A 24,805-nucleotide genomic window follows, 5' to 3' on the forward strand; every position below is an offset into this window, starting at 1 on the left:
TGTCTGTATTTGGAATTAATGCTTGGAATTAATATACTAGGCGTATACGCAGAAACAGAATTTATACATTTTGGTAACTTAGGCGTATTTTAGCAGCCTAATACCCAATTATTTAGTCTTAAGCTCATTGTAAGCACATTTCATAAGTTTTTTCAAACTGTATTAAAACCGTTGCAAAAAAACAGTCGATGAATATCATTTTTTGATTGGACAAATTTTTTAAAGCAAACAAGTTAAAAATACATTTTCTTAGTTGACTTTCAGTCGAGCTTTGAAGGGAAGGGCAACTTTTTCGTGATTCTATCTCTTCCTTTTCCCTTTTTCGTGAGAAAAATATGTAATAGATCTTTTATGTAGGCCTATATGAGGGTGTTTAAAATGAAAAGGGCTGCTTTATGACGGGTAGGACAGTGTAGATTTATTATGTAAAGTTAGCAGTTGCCGACGATTATTTAACTGCTGTAGAAATCTTGCCCATAAAGGCTATATCAAAGTTAAAGTCATTTTAACCGTTCATTTTACATCAGGATAATCTGTTTGCAGTAAGTAACTAGGGGTTACTTACGTTACTTACACACGGCAGTTGACGACGGGTAACGAGCTCTTTATTTTTGTGACAATTGTCATAAAAAATCAGTCGCAAGCTGCAAAGCTTATAGTTCCAGTTGAGTTTACTAAGGGCATAGACTACATTTATATTTTAGAAGGTCATATCTAGTTCATTTAATTTGTCATCATTTAACGTAGAGTGAGTTAAGTACCTTAAATAACAAACTTATTTCTTTTTGAACCAATGGCTGAGCCACATTCATCATTGCTATCAATTTTATAAAATTTGTACATTGCTATATAGGCTATTATACGACTTTTGTAGTGGTAAGCTCTGTTGATTATGCCTAACTGGATATCTTTTTTGTCATCCTGCATCGCCCTGCTTACCTTATTTAACAGTTCTGCAGGGCAGACTGGTAAGTTAATCAAATTTTGAGAGACACTCCAATACGCTCTTACCTTTTGATAGCAAATTATCAGATTTGCAGCAGGAAGACGTTATTTTCAATAAGTGTATTGATTTAACCTTTGTATTCTAGGTCAAGGCCGAAGAATCTGGAAAGACTTCATATTTCAAGATGAATACGAGCGGGATAAAATTTATTACGACCAATTTCCGGATGGAATCGGTTGGGCTGCAGCGTCATCTGCTTACCAAATAGAAGGAGGATGGAATGAAGGATCAAAAGGAGAAAGCATATGGGACAATTTCACACACAAATCACCATGTTGGTTAGTTGTGTGCTTGGTTGAATATTTATTCAATCGCTTGCGTCGGACATCGTTTACGTTAGCTTATCAATTAATTTATGCATTTTACAAAGTTAAAAAAAATTTTCATAATAAAACGAATGCATAAAACCCATGTGATTTTGCTATTCAGGCTCTTACGAAATCAAACAGGAGATATCACGTGTGATAGTTACAACAAAATCGATGATGACATTGCGATTATACAAGATCTTGGGCTATCTCATTACAGATTTTCTTTGTCTTGGAGTAGAATCTTTTCTGATGGTAGAAATACATCAGGCCCTCTTGCAGATGGAGTTCGCTTTTATAATGATACCATCAATAAGTTGATTTCGATCGGGGTTGAGCCGATGGTAACGCTTTTTTACTGGGATTTGCCGCAAGCTCTACAGGATGACTTTGGCGGTTTTAACAGCAGTGACATCATAGATCATTATGTCAATTATGCCGACTTCTGCTTTCGTACGTTTGGGGATCGAGTCAAGTACTGGTTCACGTTCAACGAACCTTATACTTATTGCAGTGCTGGACATGGCCTTGGAGTTTCTGCTCCTGGACTATCCGAACCAGAAATCGGTGTTTATCAGTGCATTCATAACATGATATTATCCCATGCATACGCCTACCACAGGTAATCTACCTAGATTTAGTAAATAACACTACAGGTGCATAGGCCTCGCATAAAGTGGATGCATATATTAGCTTAGTGGATAAGAAGTTTTGTACGGAAGGTCTTCAATTTTTTTCCGCGCATTTCAACCAAGAAACGAATCTACTATAGTATAAGCAACAATTCCATTCTCCGATCTTTTTGGGAAATAATAATGCAAAACATTTCGTTTATAACGGAACCGCTGATCATTTTAAAATTCCTTTAATTGCTGATGGTACATTTGTGCCCATATGTCTTAAACCTTTTCCACTATATGCGCTTAACTTTGTTCTGCAGCCATGTCCATTGTCTAGTGATTATATTTCCCTTTATACAGTGAGTGACCAGTACAGGATTGCTGTAATTTTCATTGCCCTGATTCGGTCCGTAGCACGGTCAGTTGTTTGCCTTTTCTGCCTGTTCCTTAATTTTATTCAGTCAGATAACAAAAAATCAAAATATGTACTCTCGTTTTATACAGATTTTTGACAAGTTAAGAAGGATATTGTAACCATACCCGGTCTCTCCTAAGTACCGAGTTCTTCTATGTACAATTGTACACTGTACAGCAATAATTTTCATGACAGAACAATTCCTAAACTAAAATATTTTAATTTATCTGCCTGGTACATACCTTAAAATTAATGTTGTAATGCGATAAGTGATACAAAGGGGCCCATGATGACCCTGCACGATGTATCTGAGGCTCATTTCGTTTATAATGGATATCGCACACAATAGATATAGGCCGATATATCTTTGGCCTCGTCTTATCCACTATGCGAGATATATTACTTTTTCGAGGCCTGTAACATCCGCAATAAAATTATAATTTTGCGTTGACGGTTTTTTCTCCGAATTAAAAGTATGCATGCCGTATGTAGCGCAAACACCTGTTTCTATCATCACACTCTTTTCTTTTAAGGTTTTAAGTTCGTGGGCTCCGATCTTTAGTTAAAGCAAATCTTTTTCGGTTTTCTATAATTACTGGTAATCAGAGACACAGCTTAAGTTTATTGTCTCTTAATTTATGAAGGAGCAGTTTCAAATTGTCACCTATATGCTACTTTGTTATCAGATATCATCAACTGTTTACGACAGCCTTTGCGCAAGGTGTTTCAATCACCCTGGGTACAGAATGGGTTGAACCTCAAGACCCTCTCAGCCAAGAACACTGGGACGCAGCAGATCGATATCTTCAGTCGCAATTTGGAGTGCTAGGACATCCTATTTACGTAAACGGAGATTACCCAGACTTATTAAAAGGTATAAGGGAGTTAATACAAAGTGTGACCTAACGCCTTTTCTGCTGGCGTGCGACTTTTAAAGCATGATTAAATAATGTTTTATTTTTAAATCGGAGAAGGCCAGGTCATTTTGCCTACTATCAGTTAATGATCAAGATTGAACTTTTTTTAGAAATAGTATACAATAAGACTCAAAACCAACCAGAATGGGCTTCTATTGGCACAAGACTCCCTGAGTTTACTCCTGAAGAAATGAAGTTGATCAACAAATCGTCTGATTTCTTCTCCTTGCAAATGTACACCATGAGATATGTGACGCCTTATTATGATCATCCAACCAGCTTCGTGAGCTTTATTTCGGACAAAAATGCAAAAACTTTATGCGATACCAGATGGCCCCAGTCTCCAAGTAATCTTCAACTTTGTGCAATAAACAGCATGCAGTTGCAATTTAATAAAACTAGCATTTGGTTTCAGATATTGTTTACAAGTTCCTTTATAGAAATGATGTTTCTGCAATTTAATGAAATATTTTTTTTCAATTAAGGTGCCACCTGGTTACGATCGACACCTTGGGCTTTGCGTAGACTTCTAAGCTACATTAAAGCCGAATTTGGAGATAATCCAATATGGGTTACCGAAAATGGTTTTGAAACTAACGAAATTTACAACGATTACAAACGAGTTTTCTTCTACAAGTCCCATCTGAATGAAGTTTTAAAAGGTTTTATTACCATTTTTAAGTATTTAAAAATATCTTACAGTTTATCTTACTACAAGTCATACAGTAAAACCAAAGCGATTTTATAAAACTTAGCAATCGTATACCTTTCGGTTAAATTAGTGCAAATCTAAAAGGCAAATATAATATAACAAAGGGCACTGACGGCGTCAACCACCAGGATTGTAAAATGAACATTGAACTGTCTTTCACTGATTGATGTTATGCAATAAAACGCGTTTGTTAAAGTTTTTTACTGTGCACAAAAAGAAAGTGAGGAAACAAAAAAGAGTTCTCGTTATGAGATCAAACAATCCACTTCCTTACAATAATGTAGGCTAAGGTTTTTTCTGTTTGTACGTTTCATCCATCATCGGGTTTGCATTTGATCGGTTATCTTCTAGACAGGAAATTTCGGGCAAACTTCCATAATTTCTGGTTATCGTACGTTTGATTTAATCTCCCATGTCACGGCTTTATTGTCTGAGCATAAAGAACCTGAAAAGAACAAACACGCTATTCAGACAGCCACAAACTATTTACAGGCTCCTTCAGAACGTTCTTTAGAATTAAGTATGTTTACTTTTTGATTGTGCAAGCCCGTAACGAACTTTACTCGCAATAGTGAATTCAAAACTTATGCAACGGTAAAACCGCAACAGTTGCTTATAGTTACGTTGGACATTTGACCTACAGACATAATATTAAACCCTAAGCCCTAGCTGCAGGATGATCACACATAGTTTTCCGTTGATTTGTTGCCTCTGTTTTGTTAAACGTTTGACGGTTCGAAATTTGGTTCACGTTGTTGCTTTCTTGGAAAAAATTTAGTCTTTTAAAATCTTTCCCAATTTCTAGATTGTTTCATAATTTATTAAATGAAATGATCAACTAGTTTTAATTTCAGCTATTAAAAAGGACGGAGTAGATGTTCGCGGATACTCTGCTGCAACGCTAACGGATGACTTTGAATGGGGAGCCGGATTTACACCAAAATTTGGGCTTTACTACGTCGACTTTGCAGATTCAAATCGGACTCGCTATGAGAAGAGATCTGCTATTTGGTGAGCGAAAACCTTTGGCGTAAAAATAGAAGTTTTTTCAGCCCTAATATTACTTTTCTTATAAGTAAGGTTATGTCGCAAGCTACTATAACTTTTTTGGCAGGTATAAAAACATGATACAAGTGCAGGGCTTCACTGAATCCAGCCGCGATTCTATCTATTACGGGGATTTTCCTGAAACATTCTCTTGGGGTACTTGTACATCTGCATATCAGGTAATCTTTTACAAACTCTGCAAAGAGATCATCTTTAATATGACAACAATGATTATTCAGGTTGAAGGAGGTTGGCAAGCCGATGGAAAAGGAGCAAGTATCTGGGACACATTTACCGCTACTGTTACTGGTAATTCTGCAATAGCTGACGGGTCAGATGGGAAAATAGCGTGTGATAGTTACAGCAGAATCGTAGATGACATCAAGATTCTCAAAGAATTGCGGGCAAGCATGAGTTTTTAAATGCAATAACAAATTTTTCGACTCGTTTGTGTAGTTAAGTGGTCGGACAAAACAGTAAGATAAAAGCAAAAAGAAACGAATTTATTGAAAAATATACATTGCGAAAACTATCCAATGTAATTGGAGTTCGAGCAGTCAAAAATCATCCCCGTGATTAATTCATGCAAAGACCGAAAATCTCTGGGCAGAGAATTAATGTTTCTACGCCAGGCCATTTTGTGAAATTGTTTGTAATGGCAGCTAAGCCGAAGATCATTTTTCAACTTGATTATAATGATTTTCTTAATATTCAAAAAGATATCCCACTATAGTTTCTCCATATCGTGGTCGCGCGTGCTCCCAGACGGGCACGCAACCAACATCAGCGAGAAAGGAATAAACTACTACAACCGCTTGATCGATGCTTTGGTCAATGAAAACATTCAACCTGTTGTTACGCTTTATCATTGGGACCTTCCACAGGTTTAAAGTGTTTAGTTTATTTTACATTTATAGTTTCCTCAGATTATTTTGTTAACCATTACATGAAAATATTCAGAAACTGCAAGATGAATACGGTGGATGGGTTAGTGGGGCGATAGTTGGAGACTTTGCAGATTACGCAAAGCTTTGTTTTGAAAGGTAGGTCTATACACAATTGTACTTCATTGCACATGAATATAGACAATTGTGTATGCCATTTTATTCGTTGTGCATGGTGTATTATTACGATAGGCACATTTACATGAATGTCATTAGACGTACCTCTTTCTAAGGTTTGGAGATCGGGTTAAAATCTGGCTAACAATGAAAGGGCCTCAGACTGAGGCTAGGATGGCTTACGACATAGGAGAATTCCCACCAAACATAAAGGTATATTGAATCGTGTAACGTATACGTTGGCACTTACCGCTTATGTATTCACAATAATAAAGCCTATACTCGGAAATATTTAGGGACAAGGAGAAACGGTTTATGATGTCGCACACCACATGATACTAGCTCACGCGCGAGTGTGGAATTTATATAACGATCAATACAGATGGTATCAGAATGGAAAAGTGAGTTTATCTGACACGCAAAAAATACAACGAGTACATTGTACATTGTCAGAAAGATATTTTTAATACCTATTTAATTGTTTACGTAATGGAAAATCTGGTACTGTATTTAAAAGATTTCAATAGCCATGGATTCTGCGTGGGGAGAACCGTTTGATTCAGCTCTACAAACTGATGTGGACGCTGCCAATCGCTACATGCAAGTGTGTAGTAATATACATTGAGTGGCCTCGGCAAAACATTCTTCACTCTGGTATAAACTCACTTGTTGTTATTGCAGTGGTCTTTAGGATGGTTTATGAATCCGCTTGTTTACGGGGATTACCCTGATGTCATGAAGACAACAGTTCAGAGGAACAGCCTTGCCGAGGGCCGAAATAGTTCACGTTTAAATGAATTTACCTTACAACAAAAAAAATATGTCAAAGGTTGTCTGCAATAACTTTTATCTTGTGTATGCTGGTATTTTCAAATTATTTGCATGAGATATCCTTATTTAGCACGCTACCAAATTTTCTTGAATTTTAATCTTTTTCTTTTATATAGGCACCATTGACTTTGTCGCATTGAACCACGATACCACGTGGTACATAACGCAACCAGATGATTTTGGAAACGCAACTGCTCCATTTCTAGGTTCACAGTGCGCGGATGAAACTATTCCAGCACTTGATCAATGGAGAGATATTTGGGCGCGTGACCAATTGAGTGGGAGGCCCTTTTCCAAAGTGGAAAGTCAAACGGAGTTCACGGTATCAGGTAAGGTTTGAACACAAATTCCTTGGCGCTTCATGCTATTAAAGTCATGTGAATCAGCCATGCGAAAAATGCAGTGCACTTTACTGGAATACTTAGGTAAAATTGACATAAAATGGTTTCAGGTTCTCCAAGCTTTGAAAACGATTTAAACGTAGTGAAGTTTCAAGATTGGACATGGCAGAATACTGGATCGCCAGATAAAAAAATTATACCATGGGGAATGAGACGAATTTTGATGTACATTAAAGGTGTAATTTTTATTTTTTTTGAACTAAAAAAGACTGTTTCATCATTTCATTTATTCTACCGCTTTTAAACCTAAATATTTTGGCAGAAAATTATGGAAATATTCCTATATACGTTATCGGTAATGGCTTGTCCGAACCTGTTATTTCTACCGTTACTGATAGTTGTTCCAATGGCTCGAATCCACTTACAAGGTATAACGATTTTAAAAGCATAAGTACAGCTTTTAATACGTACGTATATCTTATATCTTTTTGCTGGATATTACAGCATTTTTCACTTTGTGCTTAAGGTGGCGTGATATAAAACTGAATGACACTGAAAGACTTGAATACATGCAACATTACATAAACGAGGTTTTGAAAGCGATTGAACTCGATCATGTTGATGTTCGAGGATATTTTGCTTCTTCTCTCATGGACGGTTTTGAATGGTTAGCAGGTATCTCTAACGGCTGTATCTGTACAAAACAACGTATTTTTTCCATAAATGTTGACCTAGTATTATATAATCATGAATTAAATCGAAATTAGCTTCAAGTGAAACAAGATGTGATTAACTTTGTTTAACTCCTCAACAAATAGGCTACACAGAACGTCACGGAATGTATCGAGTTAACCAAAATGATTTAACGAGAACCGCCAAACGATCAGCCTGGTATTTTGCCGACATTATCAAAGAAAATGGATTTAAGCCTGGGCACAGTCAATGCCCCTACAATGCGGATCGTGAAAGAGTCTTGTATGGAGAATTCCCAACAAGTACGTAAAACTGTATCAAATCGTATTTATGCTTTTAATTAACGCACCTTAATCTACCTGTGTCAACGAACGTTGGTCGCAGATTTCGTGTGGTCGTCTGCTACCTCCTCCTATCAGATAGAGGGCGCTTGGAACGAAGAAGGCAAAGGAGAGAGCATCTGGGACACTTTTACACATGAGGGTGGAAACGTTAGAAACAATGACACGGGAGATGTTGCTTGTGACAGCTATCATAAATACAAGGTGAGAATTCCTTGCTACATATTTATTCTTGCTGATGTATATTTTAACACAGTGTATACTGGAATATAAACTATTGATTATATCTGTTTCGCGTTTCCAAAATTTCGGAAATATGTAAAAAGTTGAACTTTTTCTAAAACCCTTTTTATTTTTATTGGATTACCTTCAAGGATGACGTCCAGCTTCTAAAAGGTCTTTCGGTTGGGTTCTACAGATTCTCGATCTCTTGGCCTCGCGTCATCCCCACTGGAGAATTGGCCGATGGTGTTAACCAACCAGGCCTAGATTACTACAATAACTTAATCAATGAGCTTATAGCTAATGGTATCCAACCTATGGTTACCTTGTATCATTGGGATCTTCCTCAGGTGTTTTATGAATTTACTCATTAGTGTGTCAAATATTTTCCTGTATGTTGCTGGAATTGAATAACTTGATTTATTAAAAATCTCGCAGGGCTTACAAAATAAGTACGACGGTTGGCTTGATCAGAGTGGAGCAATGGTGAAAGCATTTGCGGATTATGCTGAATTGTGTTATCAAACGTTTGGAGATCGAGTAAATTTCTGGATTACTTTTAACGAACCTTACATAGTGACTCAGCTTGGTGAGGATTATACGGAGCAATCTTATTGCCTGCATTCAAACACTAATAACTTTCAGGATCACTGTTATTTTTCTTAAAGGTTATGGATTGGGCGTTTTTGCTCCTGGTCATGTCGATACAGCAAAAGGAATGTACTTGGCAGCACACACAGTGATCAAGGCACACGCAGCCGCTTATCATGTATACAACAGCACCTACCGGGCAAAACAAAACGGTCAAATCGGCATCACGCTGAACTCCAACTGGGTCGATCCGCATCAAGTGACCAACCCAGACCATATCGAGGCTTCGGTTTGTATCTCTGTTTATTTTCATAAAGATTTGTAGAAAACAGCACTTCAAGTAGAATGCAGTGTTTTATAACGGACTGCCAGAACCACTAATAAACGCACGTGCCTAACAATGTTGTTTCGTGTTTTTTGCAGCAACGGAGTCTTATCCACTTCACAGGTTGGTTCGCGGAGCCGATATTCAATTCTGGCGATTATTCTGACGTCATGAAGTGGAATGTAAGCATAGCGTAACAAGATGACTGTTCCATACGAGTGACGAATACTATTTTCCCTCTCTTGGTTTGTTTGATAGGTTGGAAATGAGAGCGAATATTATAATTATACCTACACCCGACTGCCCGAGTTTACTTCTGCCGAAATAAAGCTCAACAAGGGAACATCTGATTTTTTCGGTCTCAATCACTACACGTCCAACTTGGTTGTGCCCTGTAACTATCACCCTGATGATGCGCCTACACAAGACAGTGACTCGGTATACTGATTTCGGCAGGATAAATGTTTTGTCGTTGAACATATTTATTCCACTAAAATATGTTATTGTTTAATAACAAGAAGTTAACTGTATATGAAAATATATCGACTATAGCAGTTATAGGAATCACCTTCTTGCAAATGTTGTTATTCCGCAGAACGCTTGCGGTTTCGGTTGTGGGGAATGGCCTGGATCCGCTTCAGATTGGCTTTATCAGGTTCCCTGGGGAGTGCGCAAGCTCTTAACATGGATCAAAAGAAATTTTCAAAACCCGGACATCTACATAACTGAAAACGGAGTGTCTGAACATGATTATGACTACACCAACGACGACATCCGCGTGAATTATTACAAAAACTACATTAATGAAGTTTTGAAAGGTTTATACGGAATTTCTGATCTCGTTTATGTTTGCTATATAAGCGTGGTGTGAAATTCGTGTTTTCGCCCCAAAAGCAAACTAAGAAGCAACCTGTATTCTAAATGTCATCGTTATTAAAATTAAAAAAATCCTTACATTGTAAATCCTATGAATTACCTTATATTATGTGCTTTGTTGACTTGTACTGCTTCATATTAGCTTTTATTCTTCGTGTAGAAATTAGCTTCCAACTATTTTTGTTTTATCAAAATTTAAAAGAAAGCTTTATTTTTTTATAATCGTTCAAGATTTTTATTTTTTCCACAGCAATCCATATTGACGGTGTCAAAGTTAAAGGCTACACAGCGTGGTCTCTGATGGATAATTTCGAGTGGGCTGAAGGTTATTCGGAGCGTTTCGGCTTACACTGGGTCAACTTCTCCGACCCTGACAAGACAAGAATAAGAAAAGATTCAGCTGTATTTTATCAGTCACTGGTGGAGGGAAATAGTTTTGAAAGATCAGCATCTGAACCCTGGGAATATTTCTGGGCTAAGTATATTGACGACTTTTGTTGTACAGTATATAGATCTGTACCGCTCTGGTTTTTGCTTTTATTTGTTGTCGGTTATTCTATGCCATCAAACATATTTTGAGCGGTTTCCTAAAAATTGAATTTATCAAAATTATGTTGTTGCAGAAGTGAAACAGACAAGACAGATTTTGCGTATGGACGATTTTATGACGACTTTTCTTTCGGAGTCTCCACTTCGGCCTACCAGACCGAAGGGGCTTGGCAGAAAGACGGTAAAGGTAAATGTTTCCTTTCATAGTTTTACCTGATTCGAGCAAAAATTTTTGTATGAAAACTATACGCACTGTGTTTGTATATTTCTCAAGCTGATATTATAAACAAAATGTGCTCAGATTTCAATATACCACCATTTTAAAACAGGACCAAGTATTTGGGACACTTTCAGCCAAAAAAAGGGCGTTATTCCTGTATCTGAATCAATGAACGCAAGCCACGTCAAGGAAAGCATAATAGATGACGGCTCCAGCCTAAGTACCGGCAACGTAGCTTGCGACGGATATTATAAACTTTTATTCGACAATCAGGTATACCTGCAATGCGGACTTTATATAATTTTCATATAATCTAAATTATTTTACGTACACAGCAAATATTTAAGAGGAATATTTAAATATTTAAAAATTCAGAATAAAGTTTAAAAAATCAAAATTTTTTCAACGCAACTTTCAGCTGATTAAGGGGCTTGGGGCAAAACGCTATCGTTTTTCATTGTCATGGTCTCGTCTTTTCCCATATGGCAACTTACAAGTCACTGTTAATGCGAATCCTACTGCCTTGGCACATTACAATTTCCTAATAGACGAACTGATCCGCCGACAAGTGATTCCTGAGATCACGCTTTACCATTTTGACCTCCCTCAAGCTTTACAAGATCAAGGAGGTTAGAATTTTCCGAATTTGTTTATATTTTCGAAGCATGTATTTTAAAATTTTAAATATTTAAGGAAAGCATCGTGTTTAATTTGCGTCTGCAAACACAATGTGTCATATTTCTTGTCTAGGCTGGAACAATGCTGATTCTGTTGAATGGTTCCGAAGATATGCTGAGTATTGTTTTCAAGCTTTCGGTGACCGGGTTAAGAATTGGATCACTATACACGACCCTTACTCCATCGCCTGGAAAGGTTACGGAAGCGGTGAACACGCTCCGGGTAAATTGATCAGTTTGGAGCAGTACAGTTGGCCTTGATTGATTTTTTTGTATTGATGCGTAGGCCTTACACTAATTCGTTATTACATTAAAGTTTGTTACTTCTTCTAAGGCTTGAATGATAATCCGAGCATCGCTCCTTATGTGGTTGGAAAGAATTTGTTACTTGCTCATGCCGCTGCTTGGAATTTTTATGATAAAAACTATCGTTCAACTCAAAATGGGCAGGTTAGTTTTGCCTTTATAATCCTTAGCACTTAAGTTTTTGATGGAGTTTATTCTCTGCAATTTCATGTTATATCAGGTCGCTATTGCCTTATCTTCGGACTGGTACGAACCGGCAGATATCAGCAATGCTGTTGATGTTTCGGCGGCAATAAGAGCGACAGAATTCCGCCTTGGCTGGTTTGCTAATCCAATCTTTGTCAACGGTGATTATCCACAAACAATGAAAGATCGAATTGCTTCAAAATCTTCCCCATTGAATTCCCGGTTACCAGAGATAACAGTATCTGAAAAAGATCAAATTCAAGGTTATGGCTTTGTAATAATGCTTAAGAGATCTTTGAGAATATTTTTTATTTTTTTTTGTTTTTGTTTGTAACATCAGGATCTTCCGATTATTTTTACATTATCCCCGGTACGGTTCAGCTCGTTTCCTACCAAGACAGATCTTTTGAGTCTTCAAGTTGCGAAACTGACCAGGTATAATATCGGAGAAAACATAGATTTACCATCGATGCTGATATCTACTCGATTCTTGTATATCCAGCGTGCATCTATTTTTAGGACATCAAGTTTTCAAGAGATCCATCTTGGCCAGTCAGCGGTGTTGATCCTTCAAGATCCCCGGTTGCTTGGGGCGTCCGTCGTTTGCTTTATCTCATCACCGGAAGATACGTCACATCTCCGTCACAACCTGCTGAACCAAAACTTTCTATTGTGATTGGCGACGTTGGGTTTGCCACCGAAGATGTCACACAGTCGATAGACGATTACGATCGCGTAGATTATTACCAGAGCTTTCTTCATGAAATTCTGAAAGGTGAGCTTACTGTAAGTTTCTCGAGCCAACTCTGTTCAAGTTTTGAGATGTTATTCTTAAACCATTGACTTCAGCGCAACATCGAGACACCGTGTCAGTGAGCGGTTTCTACGCTCAATTGATGGATGGATTTGAATGGGAATTCGGATTTACAAGACGGACTGGCCTTTACCATGTTGAATACAATAGCATTGACAAGTAAGCCTTGATGATAATAATCCGCTATAACCTCACTTTTGCAATTTTGTTGGAACATTTGGTCATAACCACCGTAACTATGTCATATACTACTTAAGCCTTAAAGTATATAAGCATAATTGTAACAGATTAAACGTAGAGGTCTTAAATTTGAAAACACAATCACAACAGATTCACCTGCTCCTTATACGTCCAAATTTAGGTCAAAACTTAGCTAAATATTTAAGCGTTCCAATAACACTTCCAATGTTTTAAACACAACAAATTCCATAAGTCATATTAGGTATCAGCTCATTTCAAAAATCCTGGCTCAGATATACTATATACATTTATTAATATTAAATCGCCTTTAATTTTTTATCCTTAATTAAGCTTTACTTTTGCCCCACTTCGGAAAATTTTGCGGTTAGTTTTGCAGGTAGCGTTGAGCATGATACAATGCCATTGCTGAATCGAATAAAAAATACTACAGTAATAACAACAAAACCTTGCAAAGTAATCCTTTATATGAAACATCAGCATGCATAAGATGCTAAAATTTACTAAACAAGCAACAAAAATGTGGGTGACAGGTTTCGCGTTTGAGAATCCTGCTGGGTTAAAGTCAATGAGTCAAATTTGTTGCAGACCTAGGAAAGCAAAAAGTTCTGCAGTTTACATCAAAGGTCTGATTGAAAAAAATGGTCTTTTAAAACCTGAAGTAGAAACTCAACTTTATGGAACGTTTGCCAATGGTTTCATATGGGGAGTCTCGTCAGCGGCATATTCGGTACAGCTGATTTGCTGCATGTCAGTAAACGTCTATCCCGAGTTTTCCAGATTTACCGCTAAAGATATCTCTAATTAGGTCGAAGGTGGTTACTCTAATAAAACACAAGATAGTGTATGGGACGACTGGACACATTCAAGTGGTGGAAACAACGGAGATGTCGCCGCTAACCAATTCGAAATGTGGCAAACTGATATAGACCTATTGAAATATCTGAGCGTGTCCCACTACAGACTATCTATCTCGTGGACAAGGCAATTTGTTTTATTTAATCAAAATATATTTGCATTGTAGGCCTACTTGTTAATTTTACAACATTAAAAGTGGAAGTGATGAGCCTAACACATGCTGCTTTACAGAATGCAGGATTTGAGCGGCGTCCAATATTACAGCGACCTTTTATCCCGCTTAAAAACCGATGGCATAGAAGTGATTGTTGATCTCTATCACCACGATCTACCTCTGGATCTACAAGATACAGGAGGTTGGACAAACCAAACCACCATTGATGAGTTTGTGAATCACGCAAATACTTGCTTTGCTCTCTATGGCCAATACGTGGGACATTGGATTACCATCGCTTCACCACTTGAAGAAGTAACCCATAATTTGTTTTCTATCGTATAGCCCTCTATGAGCTATCGACTTAATGCACTTATTGTACGTAATCACATTTCCTTCAAACACTCAAGTTAATATTTGAACTGGTATAGAATATATGCTGTATGTGGTAAACCCACGTCTCCTTCATGTTTTATCAGCGTGGCTACCAATCAGATTTACTGTAATCATACTATTACCATAGGTAACCAAGGGTTATATCGAAGGCACATGGCCACCTGGTAAAACGAACACTTCATTAGCTTTACTAGCAGCTCATAATATGCTGAGAGCACACGCAAAGGTCTGGAACCTTTACAACACAACCTACAGGCAAGTCTACTGCGAAGTGAAAACTCTAAAGAATTTTTCTGGCAGGGCATTTTTCTTTCTATATCCATGTCATAAACGGGATAACATCGTTGGTATAATTTTCTCAGAGCAGACTAAACGTTTTAAAATAATTGAGATGCTATAAGTTTTCTATAATCCAAATTTTTTTCATGAATTGTAGTTTTGATATAATGTGCTGCTATGACGCTTTCTTCTCAGATCATCGTGGAATGGCATGGTGGGTTTATGTTTATTGGCCAACTGGGCTGTCCCCAATAACCCCCATATTCAAGCGGATTACAACGCGCGCAATCTTTATCTGGATAAAACTATCGGTTGGTTTGCAGACCCTATATTTTTTGGGGATTACCCACAATCAATGCGTGATGAGTATGGGGACGCATTGCCTACGTTTTTAGGGAGCGAGGCAGTTCAGCTGGCTAGATCAAGCGACTTTATAGCCGTGGATCATTACACAACAGTGAAGGTAATTTTAAAATTCAAGTTAATACAAGTTAATACAAGTTAATACAAGTTAATACAAGTTAATACAAGTTAATACAAGTTAATACAAGTTAATACAAGTTAATACAAGTTAATACAAGTTAATACAAGTTAATACAAGTTAATACAAGTTAATACAAGTTAATACAAGTTAATACAAGTTAATACAAGTTAATACAAGTTAATACAAGTTAAAATAGTTAATCAATTGCAAGTTACTGATATAAAGACGAAATGCCGTAAAGATAAGCCACTTAGTGCTGGCAAGTCAGTTGCTTACCGGGAGCTTCCTTGTTTGTCTTATACAGCAAGTGTTACTTATGATGTGGTAGCCTACACCTACACAATGTAGCATGTAGACTCACAATTTTGTTCCTTTTTACAAGATTAACAAAGATAGCACGAGATGGGATGTGACTTGGTTATCAACTGGCGACTCCGAAGTTCGTGCTAACCCAACTGGTCTTAGAAATGTATTAAATTGGTTAAGCAGCAAGTATGGCAGCGAACAATCTCTGCTAGTTGCATCATGTGGTTTGCCTGATACTGCGGATGCTGGACTTTATGGGAACCCAGATCTGGCTCAAGTGGAAACACGCTACATCAATGAAGCAATGAAGGGTAAATCAGCACCCAGATTGTCTCAAAATTTACTTCATCATCCATGAACTTTGTTAGCAGAATTTAAAATATATACTTATATTAAGCTTTTTTCTTGTTAATTTGCAGCGCAAAGTATTGATAAAGTAAACTTGATTGGGTACGTGGCTAGGTCCTTATTAGATGGGTTTGAATGGGATTTGGGGTACACCGTCAGGTAAAAATTATACAGTTGTACATTAAGCCTACTAGATATAAGTGGTTGAGTTTCTAGAAATGAAGCTTTTCTGTCACAAAATACAGAAAAAAATGTTTGCCAACTGTGTATAGATACGGAATGTACCACGTCGATTTTTCTTCTGCTGGGCGAACCAGAACAGCGACAACATTCGGTGACGCATTCAAAACGATTGTGACGCAAAATGGATTTCCCACGGATCAGAATATGGATTTTATAAGTGTTACGTCATCTCTGATTGAGATAGAAGCAAACAGCCGAAATTTTACTAAGCTACCTGCTTCTGAGTATCCATCTCTTGCGGGAGTATCTGTATGGAATGTAAGCTCTTACAGAAATTTCATTTAAACATCAATGAAATATAGGGTGCAAACCAAATGTATTTAAATAGATAATTTAATAAATAATTGCTTATAAAAATGTTAAAGTCATTAAGTTGAAGTCAACTTTATGTTTGTTCTTTAAGGAGTTTAGTTCTTTCCATCAGCGAGAAGTAAACACCTTTCACTATGGAACGTTTCCGCTTGATTTCAAATGGAGTGTTTCCACATCCGCTTATCAGGTTTTGTCTTGGGTTATGCGTTTATCTACTATGATTTTTCTACCATTGTTTTTAGAGATAGTTCATTTGTAAAAATTCAATAATGAGATCTCCAAATTTATCGATCGTATTTAACTGATAAAATTAAAGTTTGTTTTTTAAAGATTGAAGGGGGATGGAACGAAGATGGCAAAGGAGAGAGCATTTGGGATCGATTTTCACACACTCCTGAAAACATTGCCAACGGCGATACTGGCGACATCGCCTGTGATAGTTATCATAAAGTAAAATAAATTTTTAGTGCTTTTTACATTTATCAGTTTGTATAATAAATAATCTAATCAACAATAACACATTACACTAGAAACCAAAAAAGCTCTCTTTCTAGATCGATGAAGATGTCAGTCTAGTTAAAATGCTTGGAGTGCATCAATATCGTTTCTCCATCGCATGGACGAGAATATTTCCCGACGGAACTGCATCCAAACTCAATCACCCGGGAGTGGATTATTACAACCAACTGATAGATGCCTTGATTGAGGCGGGAATCGAACCCGTAGTGACTTTGTATCATTGGGATCTTCCACAGGTTTTTGACATTTAAAGAGTTTTTAGGATTAATACTACAACAGTAGATTAATTAGTATTACCTACAGATAAATTGTTTTTAGGCTCTTGAAGATGTCGGTGGGCTGTTGAACGACACAGCGATTGGTCATTTTAACGACTACGCTGATTTTTGCTTCAAAACTTTCGGCGATCGGGTCAAGTTTTGGATTACATTCAACGAACCTTACGTCGTCACTTGGCTGGGGTAAGGAAATTAGCTCAACTTGGCATTGGCGCTGTTCCATAGAATTCACTTGGAATTACTTCCTTCCAAGTTATGGCATTGGCGTTTTTGCTCCGGGAATCAACAACAAGCCCGGAACTGCACCTTACCTCGCCGCTCACAACATCATTCGGGCGCACGCCAAAGCTTACAGGACGTACGAGAAGAAGTACAAGGCATCACAAGGAGGAAAAATTGGAATGACACTGAGCACAGAATGGGCAGAACCGAAAGATCCCAAAAATCCGGATGACGTTGCAGCAGCTGATAGAATGTTACAGGTATTGTGAAAAGATTATCCGTACGCACACGCAATCGCACTTGTCTGTACACTAAATTTATCAAGATTCGTATTCGCCCGTGCTTAGGCTAAATTTGAGATACCGGAAATGTAGTGCTGGTATATAGTAAGCCTACAGTCCAAATACTGATGAGGCTTTCAGAAGCTTTTAAAGCCATTAGCTATAGCCAGCATCTATCAAATCTTCTGGTTAGTTTACACCCTAGGCTTATAGGCTGGTGCACTTGTCACATCACCAAACTCGTAACCTAAACGTAAGTCCTTTTATTTTACTATTTCGTTACTTATTAAAACACCCAATGTAGCATATACAGTATAGCCTACTTCAACTTGATTCGATTCATTCGGTACAATTTCTTCGTGGTTTTCAAAATTAAGCCTACCATCAAATCGTTACTAAAGATATTGCGTGAATGTTCCGTGCGAAACCAGTCAGAAGATAACCTTGAATTTCTTCAAGAAAACAAACACCGCAAGCTGTCTTATAGAATGTTTTTAGCTAATCGCTTTAAGTGTTGGACAGCCAGCTTTAGCTTGAACGTGATCGTTAAATTTTGTGGTTTAGTCGATCATGGGTTGGTTTGCTCATCCAATATTCAAAAACGGCGACTATCCTGAAATAATAAAGGACCAAGTTTATAAGAAGAGTATGGCGCAAGGTGACTAACTGCTCATTGTTCATTTTAGAGTACAATTTACTTAAAAAAGATTGCTAAAATTAATTCAAAAATTTGACAAAGATGTTTTTAGAATTCGATTTATTGCAGGATTAACGGAGTCCCGATTGCCCTCATTTACCGAACAAGAAAAGTTTGAAATCGCTGGTACATACGATTTCTTTGCTCTCAATGGATACACATCCAGGCTTGTGAGTTTTCAAAAGAAACCAGACTCTCCAGCAAATTATGAATGGGACAGGGACACGCACGAAGTATGTTTGATGGAAAGATTCAGACCAAGCTGCTGCGTTGTTTAAAAGAAACTCACAACTATAAACTGTCTACCGACAGGAATCTATACCCGGGGCCATGCAAGGATACCCAGACTGGTTACAAATTGTACCATGGGGCATGAGACGTCTTCTTAACTGGGTTGACAGAGAATACGGTCATCCTCCAATTTACATCACTGAAAATGGCGTCGGTACAAGTTACGCAACTGTCGATGATCAATCGCGAACCATGTTTTACAAAGCTTACATCAACGAAGCCCTTAAAGGTAAAATTCCTTTGGAAATTTTTGCATAAAGTTTAAACTATCAGCAGTTATGGCCAAGCTCGGCCTAACACTTTATCACAATAGCGCAACAACTGGACAACGTGGATCTTCGAGGTTACACTGCCTGGTCACTTTTGGACAACTTTGAATGGAATTCCGGATATGGGCCGAGATTTGGTTTGTTTGAAGTTGATTTTGAGCATGACTCACGACCAAGAACGGCAAAGAGATCTTCTATATTCTATAAGTGAGTTCCCTTTTGGCACAGATGCAGATTCACTTCCACGAACTATTGTGGTCTTAATAAGCTATGAACATGGTGTCACTTTTTTGCAGCGATATTATCCGAAATAACGGATTTCCTCCATTAGAAAGAGATAAACAAATAGTCGGGCAATTTCCCAGCAACTTTATATGGGCTGCGGCAACTGCAGCTTACCAGGTTTTTACATTAAATTACAATCAATGTATAGCTGTGTAACGTGTAAACCTGTTGGAGATTATCTGCTTAAAAAAGAATTTTTTGCTATTGCCTGTCACAGTGTACACTTCAGGTGTGCTTTTTACTGCTTTTATCAATGCTCTTCTGTTTGTAGATCGAAGGAGGCTGGAATAGCGATGGGAAGGGCTTAAATATTTGGGACCAGACGTCACATACACCTGGATTAGTATTGGTATCAGGCAATCAGTTTTACCTCTGTATACATACTGCGGTTACAATACTCATCTGATAAGGTTTTCAAGTTTCAACAGGTGATCATGTTCATTTACAGTTGTTTATGTTATTACCGTAGAATGGCGACACGGGTGACTTCGCGTGTGACAGTTACAACAAAGCTGGTATCGACATAAACTTGTTGCAGAACCTTGGTGTTTCCAGTTATAGGTATTTTAGTCCAGCTATTTTGGAATTATTATTATTATTCATCATTCGTAAACGCACTTTTCTTCTTATATCAACATCAATGACTCATTAACGGATCCACAGTGAAGTGATTTCTAAGTTTTACATTAGACCCACTATATTTTATAGATTTAGCTTGTCGTGGTCCAGACTTATTCCAGGGGGAAAATATACCGGAGAAAAAGACTTGAACATAATGGCAGTAAATTATTACAATGATTTGATTGACGGATTGCTTCAGGCCGGAATCGAACCAATGGTGACTTTGTATCACTGGGATTTGCCACTTATACTCCAGGTCTAGGTTGAACATGAATAAACAAAGATACGTACTTGACCGTAAAAGCAGAAGACAACTTACTGTTCTTTTGTTATTCTTTCTCGCAGTATGAGTTTGGTGGTTGGGCTGGAAGAGAGATTGTGGATTGGTTTGCTTTATATGCTGATATTTGTTTCCGAACATTTGGAGGCAGAGTAAAGCGATGGATCACTTTCAACGAGCCCTGGGTGTTTACAGTCCTGGGATACGCAGATGGGGCTCATTCCCCTAATATTAGAGATCCCGGGCGCTCGGAGTACCTAGCAGCCCATCACGTACTTTTGGCACATGCAAAGGCTTACCAGTGAGTACAAAATTTACTGAAAGTAACACCTTAGTTTAAACTTTCATGAACTCCCACGTATATTAAATACGGTCCACGCCATTTTGGTACACAAGTTTTGAAAAGTACTGCTCATTGAAAAGTGCAAGCAATCGCACCAGAACAAAGTGGCGTAAAGTTGGTTACCTAATACATTTTTAGTTATTTGTTATAAAGTTTCCCGAATGAAGTGTTTCATCTACAACTTGGCTATACTTGTTCGTTAATTAATACAGATAATTTTGATTACCTGTAAATTAGGTGTTACTAAAAGAATTGGAATAAATTTATACAAATGCTTATGATTTCATATAGATTGAAAAATATCAACAAAAAAAAGCGAAACAATGTTAAGCAAATTTAAAAAATTTAAAGAAAACTTAAATTAGTTAAAATAAAATGAGATATGAATCTAATAAGATTTATAAACATTTTTAATTTTAAAAAATTTCATGCAAACGATTGATGCAAAACTGAAGAAGCTAGAAGTAAAAACATTCAAATAATCAGAATTAAAAAAGGAGCAGCTTTTGAAGAGCTCTCCAACGATAAAAATAACACTTTAACACAAAGACAGTAAGGTTGCACGAAAACTATATAATCAAACCTTGATTAATTATAGTTATAACTGTATTGGTAATTTTCCCAAAATAAGTCACTAACTGTGGGGCACTGCAAGACAACACGTAAAATTGCAAAAGTTAATGCGGCATCAAGTTCATCAAAGGTCGCATCGGCTATGATACTTAAGAAGATGAACAATGCAGTTCCAAAGTCAATTTTCCCAATTATTTACCTGCTAACAAATATCTTGATGCGTTCAGTTTACAAATACGTGCAAATGCTGTTTGTGCTATACAGCTGATTGACCATTGCCTGCGTTTTCGTTGCACGACAATTTTCCCATACAGCAACGCAATTAATTCACCAACTAACTTTATGGTTAGGATATTGTTACTATATGTAAGCTTGAGGACAAAAAAAGTTGTTTTTATTCACCTTTTTTCGGACTCTATCATACTCTTTTCAGTTTATACAAGGACAACTACAAGGCAAGCCAAGGAGGAGTGGTGGGAATTACTTGCAATTCTGACTGGAATGAACCAAGAAATCCACACAGGGAAGCTGATGATGACGCCGTAAATAGGATCAATCAGTTCTTCCTTGGATGGTTTATGCATCCGATCTACATAAACGGAGACTACCCGGAAGTTATGAAGGTATACTGGATAATTTTTAATTATATTAGTATATGTACTGAATACTGATGTATGTACACTGCATGCGGTGTATAGCATGTATGCATTGATATCTTCGTATTACTGCGTAGTATGTGACTTAATTTTACATTCTTTGTATTTGGCCGAAGACTTTTGTTGATGCTCGGAGTGGCGCGCAAGGAGAACCGACATCTCGTCTTCCAAGCTTCACCGACGATGAGAAAACCATGATAAAAGGCACGTCAGATTTTTTTGGATTGAATCATTATACAAGCGCTTTAGGTTTCGATGCATTCGACGCAAACAACATCGAAAGTGTTAACTATAACACGGATCGAGAAGCGGGCACAGAAAAAGACATTACCTGGCCGCAAGCAGCATCTTCATGGCTTCAGGAGGTAACCACAGCTTCTAATGGTTTGTAAAGAATTTCAATATTTCCGTTGAAATTTAAATTTTCATCTAAGATTATATGAAAAGCAACAATATTAGCAATATGAAGTTTGGCGAAGACAATCCTTGTACTAAACGCTAATTCCTCAATTGGGTATCCAAGATGCAGGAACTAATTTTTTCAAATGACTAGCTTTCATTTGCAGTATATTTCTCTTAAGTTTGCAAACGTTTCATTCTTGATGTAGGTTCCGTGGGGTCTTCGAAAATTACTGTCTTACATCAAAAAAGAGTTTAATGATCCTCCAATTCTCATCACTGAGAATGGATTTTCAGAGGAGGGAGATAGCAGCGATTTGAATGACTGGTGGAGGAAACAATATTATTCCAGATACATCAATGAGGTTCTTAAAGGTAATACCGTGTTGATATAAAGTAGGCTATTTGTGATCTTGGCGAGATGTTTATCTTCATACAAATTATATTTCAGCCATCGTCATAGACAAAGTCAACGTAATTGGCTACACCGCTTGGTCGCTCATGGACAACTTTGAGTGGGCACAAGGCTACACGGAAAGGTTTGGCATACATTACATCAATTTTAGCGATCCTAATCGTCCTCGTATTCCGAAGCAATCGGCCTATTGCTATCAGGAAATTATAAACAAGTCTTTTCCGGCCGAAGGATTACAATATTGCCGTAAAACGTCTTTAGCCGGTCATCCTTGGACTACAACGCCTGCAAGCACACTCACCGGTATGTCAAATATACATTTCAGGAATCTTCATGAAAGATGATAAATAACTGTGCTGACTTAATTTAATAAACGACCAATTTTTAGACCCGGCCTCAACTACTCCTGTCATGGAAATTTCGACAACTGTAGAAATAGCGTATCCCCAGTTTCTTGGTTTGAGCTTAAGTAAAACTGAGTCTGAAACAGCTCTTTATGTTTTGTTTGCTTTAACACTTGTTTTCTGTCTTGCTGGAATCTTGTTAGGTAAGAGGGTTTGGTTGGTGCCTATATATATTTTAGCCATACTTTTAGTGAAGCAATGAAATATACAGTATATAATAATACCCATAATGAAACCGATATACTGCAGCCTATCAAAATAAACAATTTTTTGCAGCTTTTAAGTTATACAGCAGTAAAGTTATGCTAACATCATCGTCAAGTTTATTTTCCAAGAAGTCAATTATGAAAGCAAAGTCAACCTTCGACAATATTTACACTGACATGGACGACAGAAGTGCAAAGCTTGCTTATCAGAATGTGGAAGCAAACACAAACTTATGAGAAGCTTTAGAAATGAGCAAATGTATATAGTGAGGCTGTCTCGTATATATAGTAGGTCATTGCATAATGCATACGCTAAGTTGCTTCACGTTCATCACCGGTTAAGAAATTATTTTCTGCACAGGTTTTAATTTTTGGAATTTTACTAACATATTTTTTCAAAAATAAAACTTGTTCTGTACTCCTCGAAAGCGCAATCACAGGATTGTAAACTTTCCTAATGAAATAAGTCCTAATGGACCAAGTACAGTGCATGTATTATGATGTATACTATATAACCAGGTTTATAAAAAGTGCTATAGATCAAGCTACGCGGGAAGGCAACCAAAAATTTTGTAATAATAAATGTGATGTTATAATATTGCAACGTTACAGTATAGTACTGGTGTAGGTATAAATACGTGTGATATGATCGGATGCCTGCACATACTTACTTTCAAATTAACATAGAACTTTTCCCCTTAATTATTCGCGCAAATTTTGTTTATTCTGTATAAGAACAATAGAAATAAATCAAATAAAACAAACCACAAAACTGGGATTTGATTTGTGCTCTCTTTCATTGTTTTATAAAGGCTTCATGCAAAAAACGATCCGCAAATGGAATGGTGTGACTTTTGAAACGTTAGATAAAAAATGGGTAAAACATTCCCGGCGACACCGTGCTCGTGAATTGTTTATAGAAGTATATGTCTGGAGAAAACAAACATTTTTTAACTTATGAAAATAAACATCTCACTGTGATATAGCCCAATAGGAGAGTTGTAAACGGGCCTTATATTGCTAACCCAAACACAAAAATTGATGTGAAGCCCGGAAGTTAACTTTACTGGATAAATCAAAGCTATCTTTTCTTGCTATCCTTTGACAGTCGTCTTTTTCTAAACTGCACTTTACTGGAGGTTTTTAGCCTCCTGCGCGCATGTACATTTGTGTGAAGAAAGCGAAATTACGACGTAGATGTAGCACAGTGTGAGTATGAATTCGAAGTCGAATTTTTTTCTAACTTAAGCCCGGCCCGGACCGACTTACTACTCTGAAGTGAGCAACAGATAAGTATGTTACATCAACCATCAAATAATAAAATAATGCATGATAGTGATAATGATTCATCATTCATGTCAAAATAAATACGTTGACATCCTTATTTCGGAAGAGCAAAACTGATAGTGTGTGGGCAGCATATTTTTCAT

General features: G+C 37.3%; 1 protein-coding gene across 1 annotated transcript; it reads left to right on the forward strand.

The window, feature by feature from the left end:
* Window positions 1–851: 851 nt before the first annotated feature.
* On the forward strand, window positions 852–24,151 carry LOC143462075 (uncharacterized). The gene is made up of 65 exons (XM_076960106.1): window positions 852–968; window positions 1,092–1,284; window positions 1,436–1,936; window positions 3,036–3,223; window positions 3,377–3,613; window positions 3,752–3,928; window positions 4,833–4,989; window positions 5,093–5,204; window positions 5,265–5,429; window positions 5,745–5,909; window positions 5,986–6,068; window positions 6,203–6,299; window positions 6,383–6,487; window positions 6,604–6,690; window positions 6,768–6,915; window positions 7,034–7,246; window positions 7,369–7,494; window positions 7,581–7,686; window positions 7,785–7,933; window positions 8,077–8,253; window positions 8,336–8,496; window positions 8,667–8,864; window positions 8,953–9,103; window positions 9,183–9,394; window positions 9,529–9,612; window positions 9,689–9,868; window positions 10,026–10,248; window positions 10,557–10,785; window positions 10,930–11,042; window positions 11,185–11,348; window positions 11,494–11,704; window positions 11,826–11,975; window positions 12,087–12,202; window positions 12,279–12,507; window positions 12,585–12,679; window positions 12,764–13,019; window positions 13,094–13,217; window positions 13,845–13,986; window positions 14,065–14,240; window positions 14,346–14,583; window positions 14,792–14,919; window positions 15,139–15,406; window positions 15,810–16,044; window positions 16,153–16,240; window positions 16,354–16,582; window positions 16,728–16,823; window positions 16,967–17,086; window positions 17,191–17,391; window positions 17,474–17,616; window positions 17,687–17,915; window positions 18,501–18,594; window positions 18,703–18,866; window positions 18,946–19,153; window positions 19,238–19,400; window positions 19,490–19,595; window positions 19,750–19,827; window positions 19,948–20,039; window positions 20,187–20,355; window positions 20,445–20,680; window positions 21,729–21,918; window positions 22,068–22,316; window positions 22,560–22,725; window positions 22,802–23,068; window positions 23,154–23,312; window positions 23,446–24,151. Exons 1-65 carry the CDS (start codon window positions 893–895, stop codon window positions 23,610–23,612), a joined length of 10,959 nt encoding a protein of 3,652 aa, XP_076816221.1. The 5' UTR covers window positions 852–892; the 3' UTR covers window positions 23,613–24,151.
* The last annotated feature ends 654 nt before the right edge of the window (window positions 24,152–24,805 follow it).

Source organism: Clavelina lepadiformis, chromosome 6 (assembly GCF_947623445.1).
Source record: "Clavelina lepadiformis chromosome 6, kaClaLepa1.1, whole genome shotgun sequence".
NCBI classification, from domain to species: domain Eukaryota; kingdom Metazoa; phylum Chordata; class Ascidiacea; order Aplousobranchia; family Clavelinidae; genus Clavelina; species Clavelina lepadiformis.